The 15,315-nt window shown below is 42.9% G+C and overlaps 1 protein-coding gene and 1 long non-coding RNA gene across 2 annotated transcripts; one reads left to right on the forward strand and one right to left on the reverse strand.

Moving 5' to 3' along the window:
- Positions 1–1,271: 1,271 nt before the first annotated feature.
- LOC111589264 (protein DOG1-like 2) lies at positions 1,272–2,160 on the reverse strand. Its single transcript, XM_023300062.2, has 3 exons — positions 2,067–2,160; positions 1,834–1,947; positions 1,272–1,764 (listed from the first exon to the last, which is right to left on the reverse strand). Exons 1-3 carry the CDS (start codon positions 2,100–2,102, stop codon positions 1,591–1,593), a joined length of 324 nt encoding a protein of 107 aa, XP_023155830.2. The 5' UTR covers positions 2,103–2,160; the 3' UTR covers positions 1,272–1,590.
- LOC103626236 (uncharacterized) lies at positions 1,763–6,950 on the forward strand. Its single transcript, XR_552787.4, has 2 exons — positions 1,763–2,029; positions 6,715–6,950. It is a non-coding gene; the product is annotated as an uncharacterized lncRNA (long non-coding RNA).
- The last annotated feature ends 8,365 nt before the right edge of the window (positions 6,951–15,315 follow it).

The raw sequence follows: 15,315 nt of genomic DNA on the forward strand, positions 1-15,315 counted from the left end.
TTGGTCCAAATAATAGCTCGCGCGGGTTATGGTGTGTCGACGCCGCTCGGGTCTTGGGGTGTGAAGCCATTGCTCGCCTATTTCACCGCTTGCCCGCCCGCCTTGTGAGTGCCACCGCCTCTCACCTGCCACGTCGCCCCGGGGCCCCAACGCTGCTCGCCCTTCGGATTGGGAGTCGCTGCCACCATGCTCCAAATCTAGGTACCACCACCGCGACTCCGGATCGAGGAAGTGTCGCCACCTCACGTCCGGGTCGGGGAACTGCCGCCGCAATAACCACAGCCCCGGGGGTCCGCTGCCAGCACACGCTCTCGAGCAACCGTCGTTGTCGCACACGCCTGGGTGGGCTCCTTTGCTCGTGCATCGAGGTGGGGCGTAAAAAACTGAACCCTAGCGCTCTGGGCTTATTTTATAGACGCTCGGACCTGGTCCAGCTCAACCGAATGGCACGTATGGCCAGGGCTTTCTCTAGTTATTAAAAACTCAGGGCTTTATATATATATATACTAGGTATGTGCCCGTGCTTTGCAACGGCACATAAAATATTCAGCAAAATATTACTGCTTGAAGAGGTGTCATATGTTTTTGTATGGAAGCTGGAAAGAAAAGGCCAACTCAACAATTAGCGGCGCGTTGTGGGCGAGGATGTCGGGTGAGAGGTAGAACGTGCATACCTGTATGTGGACGTCTACGGTTCTCTCTTAATAAGTAGTAGAGATTGACGTCATAGCGTGAAATTGTCGCGTGAGATAAATTGACGTCTCGAGAAAAAGATTAGATGTAAAATATATATTTTTATCCACAGTTATTATTAAAATATTAAATTTTAAAAGATTAAAAAGTAAAAAATCTCAATCGGTTGATTAGTGTAAACATGATCCTAAAAATCAGTCCAACATCTATTTCATTGTCGACGGAAACCAAATCCAAATTATTATTTTCACTAGGTATGTACCCGTGCTTTGCAATGGCACATAAAATATTCAGCAAAATATTACTGCTTGAAGAGGTGTCATATGTTTTTGTATGGAAGCTGGAAAGAAAAGGCCAACTCAACAATTAGCGGCGCGTTGTGGGCGAGGATGTCGGGTGAGAGGTAGAACGTGCACACCTGTATGTGGACGTCTACGGTTCTCTCTTAATAAGTAGTAGAGATTGACGTCATAGCGTGAAATTGTCGCGTGAGATAAATTGACGTCTCGAGAAAAAGATTAGATGTAAAATATATATTTTTATCCACAGTTATTATTAAAATATTAAATTTAAAAAGATTAAAAAGTAAAAAATCTCAATCGGTTGATTAGTGTAAACATGATCCTAAAAATCAGTCCAACATCTATTTCATTGTCGACGGAAACCAAATCCAAATTATTATTTTCATTTCACTGCTGAAGCATAACAGCTCTACTACTCCCAAACGATACGAACAACACGACTGCACAGTGAACAGACACAACAAGAGGAACAAATGGTCAGAAGCTTACCGTGACAGCTTGGAACAGGGAGCCCCCCAGCTACACGACACAAGCAAAAGCAGAGCAGCCAGGCAGGCAGGCAAGCCCGTTATCGTTTCACGCGCGCCAGCGTCCGTCACTCCGGCGGCGCGGTGGCGGCGAAGTTGCCGGCGCGGTCGTCCTTGTGGCGCCCGAAGTCGTGCACGGCGAGGTGGAGCTCGGCGGCGGCGAGGAGGAAGTGCACGGCCTGCGCGGGGCGGAGCAGCGCCACCACCTCGCGCATCGTCTCGAGGCGCAGCGCGTCCGCCATCTCCAGCACCCGCCTCATCCCCTCCGCCTTCGCCTACATCTCCCAGTCCATGGCCCGCGCGTCCGCCATCTCCAGCACCCGCCTCATCCCCTCCGCCTTCGCCTGCATCTCCCGGTCCATGGCCCCCGCGTCCCTGCCGCCGCCGCCCGCGAGCTCCACCATTGTCGCCGTCGTCAGCGCTTCCTACACGCGCGCGCTCGTCGTTGACCTCACTGGATATTTTACTTCGCGATGACTGAAGGGGAATGAAACTATGAAAGCGACGGTGAGTTTTTTTCCACCTCACTCTTCTACTGACTCACCTGTGCGCTCGCGGCGGCGTCCTCGATCTCGCGCATCCTGCAGCTGGACAATCTATTAGGGGTTTTTAAATAGATACAAGTTTGCTGTCCATGAACCGAGAGGATGGAATCGGCTGCCGTCCATGAATGGCAGTGGATGCTCCGATAGAATGGCGAGAAGAGATCTAGGACCTTCCATCCGCGGGCGCATCCACTGCCGAGATAGAGAGCGCGGGCGCATCCACAATCCACTGCCGAGATAGAGATCACCTTCCATCCATCCATGAACGCCAGCGGGATTTGCGGGAGCGGCGGATGCACGATTTGGGGAGAGGAGGAGGAGGTGGTGGACCTTCCATCCGCGCGATTTGGTGGCGCAACCTTCCATCCGCGGGCGTTGCTGGCGCGGGGTCCGGGGGCGATGCGGCCGCGAGGACGGCGGCTGGGAATGCGGGTCGAGCTGGACCTGCACGGCGGATTTGCGGGAGCGGCGCGGCAGATTTGCGGAGCTGGCACGGCGAATTTGCGCGCGGCAGCAGCCGATCGCGGGGAGGCAGAACAAAGTCCTGTGCACGCCTACACTGATAACATATAGAGTAGTAGAGATATATATATAGGGTGAGGATATTAGGAGCCCTGAGCTTCCAATAGAGTACAGGAAGCCCCAGCCACTCCCCACATCCCGCATGTGTCCCATTCTTTGCATGCACCCAGTTTGTTTTCATTTGCATGCGCAAGAAATTAGGAAGCGTATCTATTAACTGCCGCATGCATGAAAACAAAAAAACTTATTTGAATGTTTTATTCTGTATATAAATATAGGATCTTTATAACAATCATGCAACTTGGCTCATTAGAAACATTTTATGATATATACTAATATTAATTATGCTACACGGTATAGGTATTTATGCAATACGGTACGCTACGTAGAAAATCAGTTTCCTATTGTTTGTGCATAAATTTAGGATGACAAGAATGTGTGTTGTGAGGAAATAGATTGACGTTCATGGAAACAAAAAATATGATTTAAATACTTTATTTCTCCCACAAATATAGGATCTCTTCAACACCAATACAGCTATGCTCGTTTGAACCAGTTTATTATAGATACTGATACTAATTATGCTACACGATGTAGATATTTATGCATTGTGGTACACCACATAAAAAATCTGTTTCTTACTGCATGCGCACAAATTTAGAATGAGAAGAATGTGCGTTGAAAGGAAATGAATTGGTATGCATGAAAACAAAAAAAATCTGATTTAAATGTTTTATTTCGTTCATAAAAGTGGATCTATACAACAGCCATGTAGCTAGGATCGTTGGAACCATTTTACAACATATACTGATACTAATTATGCTACGCGACATAGATATTTATGCAATGTGGCACATCGCATAAAAATATGTTTTTTGCTGCATGCGCACAAATTTAGGATGACAATAATGTGCGTTAAAAGGAAATAGATTGACATGCATGAAATCAAAAAATCTGATATAAATGCTTAATTTCTCCATAAATATAGGATCTCTTCCACAACCATACATGTAGACTCGTTAGAACCAGTTTATGATATATATTGAGACTAATTATAGTACATGGTGAAGATATTTATGCACTTCGGCTATGTACAAAATATGTAATCTGTTGCATGCACACAAAATTGGGATGCCAAGAATGTTAGTTGAAAGGAAATGGATTGTTGGCAAGCATGGAAACAAATATCTGATTTTCAATGCTTTATTTCGTCCATAAATATAGGATCTCTCCGACATCCATGTAGTTAGACTTGTTAGAACTAGTTTATGAATACTAATTATGCTACATGTGGAAGTTATTTATGCATTGCGGTACACTACGTAAAAATAAAAAAATGTTTACATAAAATGTGAATAGAAATACCATAATCATACAAAAGATGGAAGGAGAGCAATGAACTGACAATATATCATAAAAATCTATTGACGTTGACATAATATGTATACAAAATTGTATAAAAATAGGGTCTTTGATCCACCACCGCTCGTGCCTAGCGATGGCTGGCATCGTCGCTGGAGGTAGGACGCCAGAGGGCGCCACTCCGGGGGGCGTGCCTCCGAGGAGCCGACGTCACGCACGCCTCTCAGATCCACCACTGCGTGTGCGCCTCCCAAATCCTCGATCCTGGGAGAACACCACCGTCGGTCATCGGTCGGTCCTTGGGGAGCGCCGCCGTCGCATGATCCTGGGAGAGTGTAGCCGTCGCTCGATCCTTGGGGAGGTCGCTGTCGCTCGATCCTTCAGGAGCATTGTCGTCGCTCGATCCTGGGGAGCGCCACCGTCGGTCGCCCTCCTCAGGGCGCCATCACCGCTGCCCCCGGGATCGTCGTCGCTCGCACGCCCAAGGAAACCGCCGCCGCTGCTCGCTCGCCCGAGGGAATCGCTACCCCGCAAAACCTAATCCCTGGCGACTTGAGGGTGTTTTATAGCCATCTGAACCTGGTGCGGTTGAACCGGATGACACCATTGAGACAGGGCTTCCTCTAGTTATTGGAAGCCCAGGGCTCCAAATATACAAACTATATATATAGTTTATGTATTAAGAGCCCTGGGCTTTTAATAACTATAGGAAGCCCCAACCAACTCGGAGCAACTTGCTGACCGAAACCACCCTAAACCATCCTAAACGAACTGCCCCCGAAATTTTTCCCTAAACTTACCAAAAATAAACCTCCACTTTCACTTGCGCCTCCGAGATATTAGGGAACAAACCACCAACCATCACCATTGTTCTATCCATCGTCCTACCATTTTCATCATTTTTTGAACTGAATTCACATGTTTTGTGACTGGTGAGATTCGAACTTACACACAACCTCTCTCTCGCGCAACTTCCTCTACCACTACACCACTATATCACTTGTGTCTATATTACGTTTTTCTTCCCCATGTATTATAAAAAACTGAGAGTAAATAGATTATTTGAGGCACTAAATGAATTTAAATGAAAATATTGTCAACTGTAAAGTTGCATAACGTTTCATGATCTACAACTTTCATATTAGTAGTTTCTTTATCCGAGGTCGTTTACAAATTCTGAATTACAAATTTTAAAACTTCAAACATATTTTTTAGGACAAGATGATTTCAAATAAAAAAGTAATTAATTATAAAGATTCATAACATTTCAAGACCTACAACTTTTATTTTGGTGGTTTTTCAATCCGAGGTTGTTTGAAAATTTTGAATTTTAAAATTCAAACAAAGTTTGCATGACAAGACGATTTCAAACAAAAATGTTGTCAACTACATACTTTTATAACTTTTTTAATACCTACAACTTTCATTTTTGTGGTTTTTTAGGTCGTTTTGAAAATTCGAATTTTAAAATTTTAAAATTAAGACGTAGTTTTCATTGTCAAGATGACTTCAAATCAAAAAGTTGCCAACTACAAAATTTTATAACTTCTCAAGATTTACAATGTTTATTTTGGTTGTTTGGTCATTTATTCATCCCACATGTTGGTTCTAACATTATTCACAAATCTTATACATATCTCTTGTAGTTTCACAAACTATGAGAGAGATATAGTTTTTATGAAAAATTTTACTTTTATTTTATCATATAAAGAAATGACCAAAATATAAATTGTATATCTTGATGAGTTATATAAATTTGTAGTTGAAAACCTTTTCATTTGAATTAATTTACTGCTTCAAAATGCAATTTTTAAATTGTCTTTGCCGAGTGTTGAAAAAAACACTCGGCAAAGAAGCTCTTTGCCGAGTGTCAAAAAAGCACTCGGCAAAGAAACCCTTTACCGAGTGTTTTTACCGAGTATTTTTTGTTTACCAATTGGCAAAGAACTTATTTGTCGAATTCCCAAAAAACGGCACTCGACAAATTATTTGGCACTTGGCAAAGAGCCGGATTTCGGTAGTGATTAGCAAATTATTGTGTATAGGAGGACACTCTGCTCTCCCCTTTTTCCTCGTCGGTTCTGAATTTTTTTTTGCAATTTTTCGATACCATATACTAGGTTACGTCTACTAAATTCTCGTCCTAAAATATAGGCAACAATTTTACATCATTAATCCCAAATTATTTCTCTTGTATATTTGCATCAGGAACACTGTCCTTCTCTTTATTATTTCCCACATTGCATCAGGAACATTGTACTATAGCGCTTTGATGCACTTCGCAGGTGCCTTTGTCTGCTCATAGGCTTCCAATCAGTGGCTTTTCTCCAAATCTCTCTATACTCTCGTTTTGATCATATGGTTTGACTTAAAACAGCATTGAGTTTTTCATCAAATGTAGATGAACCACCGTACGTAACTGATAGCAAGAGTGTCTTTAGCGTGCTAATCATATTGGATTTAGCTGTTTTAGTGGGCTTAAATCTGATATTAGCGTATTTGACCATTTAGCACTACAATTTGATTATCTTATCCTCACCTTTCTCTAGCATCCTTATCCGGATATAGTGGCCGTTATATCCAACTATTTTAAACATTGGTCATAAGCAAATGGAACTTTGCTTTTTAATTTCTGTTCCAACTTTAAAATTTACTTAGTAGATGTCATTGTCAAAAGTTTTGATGGCATGCCTGTTTAGAGCTTTATAGTCTCTGCACGTGGAGCCCATCTTGTACTAATTCTTATTATTATTTTGGTTTCAGGTGAGGAACCAGTTGGGTGAGGGCTCTGTTGGGCAGGTCATGCACGAGGAACATGCTTGAAAATGAGGTTGTCCGTTCCTTCTACAAGGTTTGTTTTTGTTTTCTCTCTGGTGTTCCATAACTTTTCCTTGTACAAAGTTCTAATAATTGTAGCTTTGTTACTGACCCAATGCTATTGCACGTGACATATTTTAGTCCAGAGAAACTAAACCATGTATTAAGTTCGAGTATTTGGCCTCTGTGAATGCCTTTTTTTTCTTAGATATATATAACGCAGTACACACATTTTCAATCCAGCGCATGATGCTACATATTGCAACACTAGGACATTTGCTTGACCATATAAATGCAATACAACATATTGAGATTTTACTATCTACCTTCCACATTTCAGGACATTAAGCCGTGTTCATATGATGTTTGCAGTTAATTGGTATTTTGAATTAGAATATATCTTAACTTTTCCCGCACTTTCCATTGGCAGGGTTTGTTAAACTTCTGAGAAATTCGGTATATATTTTGCAAAAAATACGAGTACATATATCTTGGGGTCGATTCATATACTAAGAATAATGCATGGCAACAATGCACTCGGTAAATCGACGACACAAAAAAGCAAGACCAGCAGCAATCACGACACGCTGAATGACTACTCAACCATACCACAGGACACACAAAAAGCAATATATAGCCTGCTGCCGATCGATAGACGACGTACGACAACGGATGCACACTCGTGCGAATCGATCTCATCACATGGTGCCATTGAAGGTGAGGAGCTTCCACGTCCTGGACTCGGAGCCCGGGATGCCCCACACGGTGGAGACGTAGCTGCCGGCGGTGCCGGTCCAGTTGGTCGCCGTGAGCACCATCCAGTAGTTGTTGGCGCCGCCGCCCGCCGGCGACGACCAGCACTGCAACGTCCTCAGGTAGCTCATCGGTATCATGTGAGCCATCTTGTACACGGTCACCGCGAACTTGCCCACCTGCTTGATGAAGTCGCTGCCCACATCCTCCTGCTTCGTGTACCCCGGCGGCGGCGCCGGGTCGGCCGTCACCACCACCATGGCCAGGGCGGCGATCGCCAAGGCAATAAGGAGGGCTTGCGCAGCAGCAACCGCCGATTGCTTCATGACTGATACCGGCAGCGGTGCTGCTCTAGCTAGCTAGCTAGAAGCTCTGAGTGAGCGATCAGCTAGCTAATAGCTAGCGAATGGATCGTAGTAGCTCGATGCGCGGTGGCCTGTAATGGCGCACGGCCGGCCCTCTCTATATATAGCCGTGTACGTGCAGGTAGCAGCGCCCAGCCGGCCTGGTGGGTATAGACTGTAGACATCTAGGGTTGGCAGATAGATCCAGGAAGCAATGCATTCGCGTCGTAACAGGACTGCAGATACCACCATACCATGCACTGCACTCCGGCCGGCATGGACGGTGGTAGTTCGATCCATCGTACGTTCTTCGAGAGAGGCAGAGAGCGCGCCCAGCAACTACTGGTTCAGGTCTTCGGGTACGCGACGCGCGCGAGCGCGAATCTCGACGCGTACGTACGCGCGCGCTCGTGCATGGCATGCATGGGTGCGTGTGATCGAGGACGTGGAGATTGGCGCGGCGAGCTAGTTTAGACTTAAGTGTCGCGATTATGTGCTAGCTGGTTTTGCTTCGATCGGGGGCCAGCGGCGTCGGCGTCGCGCGGAATAACGAAGCCGGCCGGCACGAGAGTGCTCCGGAGAGGCATGCAGTTGAGCATTCGAGAGCCCACAAGGTATACGGTACGGTGGTCAACTCCTCCAACTGGAATTGGACGGCGCATCGATCGTCGTCGGCCGCGATGCCCTCCGCGGTGGAGTTGCGGGGCGATCGATGCATGCTGCACGCGGCGGAGGAGAGGACCGAAGGGAGCATGCAGCAATGCAAGCTGGCTATTGTGTCGGCGAGAGACCGCCGATCGTCGTCTACTGGGTTCAGGTGTGGGAGAACGAACCTACGTACGTCGTACGTACACGAGAATTCCCTGATATGCGAGTTCTTTAGCTTAATCCAAAGTCAAACTCGCACCTACTTGCATGGCCTAATTAAGGATGGTACGTATGACGCTGCGTTAGATATATCTCGTCTTCGCTATATATCAGTTCGAAAACCCTATTACTGCCGTTCAAAATTATTTTAACCCGAAAGCCCTCGCCGCCCTTTAGGATCAATCGTGATCTAATTCTACACTCTACCAGAAGTCCTCACGAATTTATTGCTTCATCTAAATGTGTGAACGATCATAGCCGTATTTAAAAGCTCAGTATACTCAACTAGTATTTAGTTAGCAACCTAGATAAAATAGAGCCTCTCTGGCTTAATCCAAAGTCAGACTTGACTTACTTGGCTAGGCCAACTGGACTAGCTAGGTGCTAGATATCGAGCTAGCTCGGTTTGGCTTGACCGAGCTCGAGCTGGCTCATTAAGCTAACGAGCTGGTTTGGCTCGATTACAAGCTCGAACTGACCCGTTTTGTGGAAATGTGATAGATCGTTGAGCTCGCGAGCTGGCACGTTAATATACCAACCTGGCTCGCTAACATACTGAGCTAGCTAGGCAGCTCAGCTCGTGAAAAAAATCAAACGAGCTAATCCAAGCCGAGCTAGCTATAAACCGAGCGAGCCGACGAGTCACGAGTATTTTGTCCTGCCTAGGCCTAGGTCAGTTCAAAAAACTCTATCACTATTGTTGAATAATTTTTTCAGTCCCAAAAAGACCCTTACATGTTAGGGTATATACAACCACATTTAGTATGGAGTCTCTTCAAGAGATTTAAAGTGCTAATCGAAAAAATAGACAGTCTCTTCACAGAGAGCACGTCACTATATAACTCTCTATACGTGTTGTTCTTTTAACTATATTTATGATTTAGGAGATAAGGTTGTACCATGCAATTTTTAGGCTATTCCTATTACACTAGTGTCATACGTTAATATATGCCAGTATGATGAAAAATTGATGTGACATATGAGTAAAGAGAAAAGAGAATAAATTAATATCTTGAGAGATACCACTCGATCATGAGATCATAGACATTGAAACCTGAATCATCTAAGTGTCAGTACACATCTCAGGCTTGTGCCCTTGGGGTTGAGTTCGGGACGTCGGAGACTCGGAGTGCCAAATCGGCTCCGCTCCGGCAAGAGCGCCACCGTGTGAGGCCTTCTCCACCGCGGGCAGTCAACGAATGAGGTAGATGGATTGCTGTCCGTCAATCCGATCGTGTACAGTGGAGATCGTATACCCGTTCACGATTCAGTAGGGTCTGTTGATCCTGGATGGACAGCTCTGATCGATCCTACATTAACCAGCCCCGGCACATTTTTGTAAGAGTCCCTAGGAGAATCACAATGTAACTCGGCGTTTGGGTTATGTGGAAATCAGTTAAGAGCTTGTTCGGTTATTCCCAAAACATATGGATTGGATGGGATTGGAAAAAATTGAGAAGGAGTTTGACTTGTTTAGGATTCAAACTTATCCAATCTCACTCAATCCACATGGATTGAGAGCTAACCGAACAAGCCCTAAAGGGGGTCCCTAGTTGTTTGTAAACCGACCCTTAGACTTTCCAAAAACCCAAACCACAGTCTAATTCTAGATTAAAAAATTAGGTAATTCATTTGATAATCAATTGTAGTATAACAATTAATATAAAAAATGTATAAAGAACTTAGAAAATTCATATCTTATTCGTTTTAACTCTGATTTTAGTGATTCTCGAACCTACGGTTTCATTACAACTCGTAGAATATTATTGTGTGGTTTGTTTTCATTTTTCGTGTAATGTTATTTTTACCTATTACATGTCTATCTATATGTATTGCTGCACATAGAAGCGAGGTGACGAGGAACCTGAAGCCCAACATTTGGGGCAGCATCTGAATAAGGCAAGTTGTGCCCTTGATCAAATTCTTTACCTAATAATATTTCTGTTAATCACCGTGATATGCTTAGGTTAAATTGATGGGACCTAACAGGTTACCTAGTTTTGTTTACCCTACTCCGTTCAAACAAATGAATCATTGTGTAGTCTTGTTGTGCTCTACCTAGTTTTTTGGATTAATATTATATTTGAACTATGATCATGCTTTATTATTATTGTTGGCTCAATTATTGTTCATGATAAGATTATTGCGTTAATTTGTACATGAAGTGACCACCCGAGAAAACAGTGCTACCACAAGGGTGGAATGGGACGCCCTTGGCTGATTAATTAGAAAAGCTAGTGTGAGTTAATCCTTTCCCGAAATGGGCAAGATGGTGGAGAAGCTGCCGGTATAGGGAGGCCCTCAGGGCGATCTGCCTGCGATAGCTTTTCAGACGAGAGATTCCTGTATCGCCCCCTTCTACCCAGAAACCATAGCGAATTCTCTCATGCTAGTGGAACTTTGGAAATGCCTCGTAGTGAGCCCTTGCCTACTCACCTTAGTAGTGTTTAAGGGTTTGCACAACCCGAGGAAAATAAGGGGTCACGACTTGTGGTAAAGATGTGCAACCTCTGCAGAGTGTAAAACTAGAATATCAGTCGTGCTCACGGTCATGAGCAGGTCGGACCCTCACATGAGTAACTTATGGAATTAAACTTAACCTGTCATTTGCATTGCATTGTTGGATTTATTCATCATTGTGATCAATTATTTAATTGGGTTGATATCTACTTATACTTAGTAATTGCTAATAAAATTTTGACCAACTTATTAAAAGCAATGCTCAACATTAACTATTTTTCTTGGTAAGCCTTACACTACACATGAGCCCCCACCGTAAGTGAGCTCATGCACATTATTCCACACACTTCATGAGCGATGAACGTATGTGAGCTCACTCTTCACACCAGGTCAAGAATAGGTACCACAAGATGAGGAGCATGAAGGATGATGCGATGAGTTCGGAGAGGTCTAAGCCACCGTCTCCCAATCAACTATGGTTGCGAAGGATCGTTGTCGTCATATGATGTATTTATTTAGCTATTGTATACAGAACTCCTATTATATAATAAAGATGTGACATTGATTTGTGTACCATGAGTCATCATATGTGTGAGACTTGATCCTAGCACACATTTGAGACGTGTCAGGGTTTGCCCTTAAATCTAGGTGTGACAAGTCTCACCTCTCTCTTAGGTGGAGTCTATTTGTGAGATTTAGGCTTTTTTGGTTGGCTGAGAGGCTTCTGGAGGGGGTCACTAGAGATATTGGGAAGGTGTCAAGTGTGTTCCTGAGATGATTAGGTTTTGGACACCACACTTGTTTCTAAGGATGGGCTCTCACAGGCTCCTCAATCAATCCATTTTTCATAGCAGGGGTGGCAATTTTAGGTGGAGTGAGCTTGACAAGTTAGGGGGTGACTGAAGGTTTCTCTAAAGGTTTCCGGCCACTGCACTCACAACCTTACCAAAGAAATAGACACCCACATCATTAACAGCAAAGCCTAACCCCGGTCCACTAGTTACCCTCTCGAACTTACTGACCATCATGTCCAATGTCCAATTGGCGCTCACTGCATGACACCTAGCTCAAGACAGATCGAACATATGTGTTTTCTTCTACAATTCTTGTATGTCGTGTCTACAGGACTCAAGAGAAGACTACAAACCCTCACAAAGTGCACACCGCGCAGGTGCAGGTGCACTCACTAAGCTAGCCTTCTCAAGTGGGGCTATCCTACCGTTTCTTTCCGCTAGCTCAGTCTACAAGCCACGACAAGCAGTACACGCACTTAACAAGTTAGACCTATATTTCAACTCATAGCGCTCATCTAGCAGGGTGGTATACTTGATCTGCAAAGTGGTGATGTTCAACATGTGAAGAGCACACCCATCACATTCAGTCTTGTTGGACACCACAACTGAAGCTCAACAGACTCAAGCTCTCAAAGCATGGTATCATGCTTCAAAAGTAAGGAGACATAGCATTTTATTACTGCATGTCCACACATGGACAATGAGGAAGGAGTGAGTAGATTTTTGGATGCAACGATGAAGATCACTTGATCATTTCATGTCCTCACATGAAGAATCAAGAACATATAGCTCCAAATATGACCATCGTCAAGAAGAAGAGTGAACAATAAACATCATGCTAGATTGAGCATCGATTCTACTACACAAGTGGTGAATGAGGTCATCTAAGAAAGGTTTGTTCTATTGGTAAAATTCCTAAGCTGAGTAATTCACTTCATTATTATTGGCTTAGAAGACCCAAATGCTAAATGTGTGCTAGAATAGTGATTACTTCACCCAGATTTAGCACAAGTGCTATTTGGGTACCCAAGACACTTTTAGCTAATCTCGATGGACCCATCTCAAGATAGGTACCAAAGTGTACACACTAGACCTTGCAGGTACCCAGAGATGAACCGGAGACTTTGAAAATGCTTAAGATGCTTAATTCAGATTCTAAACTTAAGCTATCAATTTTATTGTTATTCATTGACCCAAATTTTAAGTTATAATTAAGACTAGAACTCCATGTTTACCTCAAGTTAAGTTGAGTTGTAGGGATAAAGAACGTTAATAAAGAATGAAGAAAAAACCTACAACGTGAAAATCTCCAAACGACGATAACTCTATGATCTTAAGTGCATTGTATTCAATTAGTATATTCCTTGTGCCTTGAGTAGTCACATAGGAAAATTTTTTATTCGCTTGAGTATGTGTATATCTTATTTTTCTTGTCTTTGGAGTAATTATTCTATATATGAGATTGCACATGTTCCATTTTATATATTCTGGCAAATCTAAATGTTCCAAATTAGTTCAATCATAGTATATCTTTCAAATTAGAATTAATCATGCTTATTTTGTCATGGCATTGTGTTTAGTAGATTCTATCTTGATCTTGCATGTAGTATATCTGTGTGTCATGGCTTAGAATCTTTTGTATTATCTTGCTTTATATGGCTAAACTTGAAGTTCAATTGTATAAATCTTGTTATCTTCTTTTTTGGTGCAACCTTGCGGTTGGTATAATTGTGTGTCAGTTGGTATTCACCCTATGCAAGCATGACATTTAAAGTTTAGTCCATATAACGGGGTATTCTTGTGTTAGTAACCTTTGGTTGCTAGAACAAATAAAACCTCTTGCTTGCGTTTCTAATGCACTCTGTAAGCTATGTTAAATAGAGATCAAAGGAGGAGTGGCATGCACAAGCAAAAGAAAAAATGCCTTAAGAGTGGAGTTTATTATATTTAGGTAAAAATGCAATGGTATGGAACTATGCACTTCATTTGGTATTATATGAGTAGTTCCATTGATTGGTGTTCCTAATTTGGTATTCTTCATTATGGTGCATGTTGTTTTTAATTAATGAAGTAATGCCAATATTTAGGATAAATTCCTTTTGTGCTTAGTTGTCTAATTGTGCATATGATTGTGTTTTGACATTCAACTAGTTCTTATTATATTTAGTTGTTTGATTCTTACAATTGGTAATCATGTGCACTAGAGTTGAGGAATCTAATTTTTATGATATGCTTTTATTTGGTTTATTAATGATTATCTTGTGTATAGCATGTCTGTTTTTATATGATGTATCTTGTGAAGGCATGCCTTGAGTAGGCAAAGATTTAACTCTTTCAATTGGTTCGATTGATATTTGTATGTCGTGACCAAGATATGTGTGGCTTTCCTCTTGCTCTTTTAAATGTTAGAATGTGCATAGGACAAGTCATTTGAGTACTTGATGCACAACTTTAGGGGGAGCACATATATCTTGTGTCATTTGAGACTAACGATTTCCTTGAGTGATCTCATGTAGTCTCATGGTGGGAAAAGAGGATTGAGCAAGAAGCACTTTCAATTAAGTTTATTAATTGGTACTCTAATTTGGCGTCTTGAGCTTTATTATGTATATCTTGGATTTGCCCTGATAAGTTGCTCATGTCATGTCTTGTGATGCTTCATTGCTCATTAATGCTAAATAGTGCAGCCTAAAGTCAATATTTCGTTGGTGATCTTCTCCACATTGGTCCTTTCCATGGCTTCGTAGAAGCCAGCGAGTGTGGGGTCAGTGCTTTTCTTGTCTTCGGCCATTTCGGTGATGGCCGCGTCAGAAAGATGAAGCTCGCAAACAATTAAACTCAGAGAACAGGAAAACTAAACAACAACTGCAGCACAGAAGCTAGATGGCACAAAAAATATTTGCGACATAGCCTTCTATATATATACTCAGAGCCTCACAGCTCAGTGGGCCCCACAGGTTAGAATGATTCGCTATTCTAGCGAAGGGAAGGTGTTTTTTCGGACCTTCGGCTAAAGGCCTTCGTCCACGTCGCATTCTGAATTTGTTACAATAAAACAAATTAATATTGTGAAGGGCTACTGTTTGGGGTCTTCTCCTTCCGAAGGTCCTCAAAAATATAATTAATCATTTGTTTTCAACATAAGCTATTACAGGAAGCTTCGTCTTCAGGATGCAAGCCTCTTCCTCATGACGAAGGCACACGAGATGAAGACAGATCTAAAGAGAATAAGAGTAAACGCCGAAGCTATCACCAGATGGACAACTTTGGCTCATAACGGAGATGAAGTATAATGATGATGCTGACCGAAAGAGAAAAAGATTACTTAG

The sequence above is a fragment of the Zea mays genome, chromosome 5 (assembly GCF_902167145.1).
Source record: "Zea mays cultivar B73 chromosome 5, Zm-B73-REFERENCE-NAM-5.0, whole genome shotgun sequence".
Classification (NCBI taxonomy): Eukaryota; Viridiplantae; Streptophyta; class Magnoliopsida; order Poales; family Poaceae; genus Zea; species Zea mays.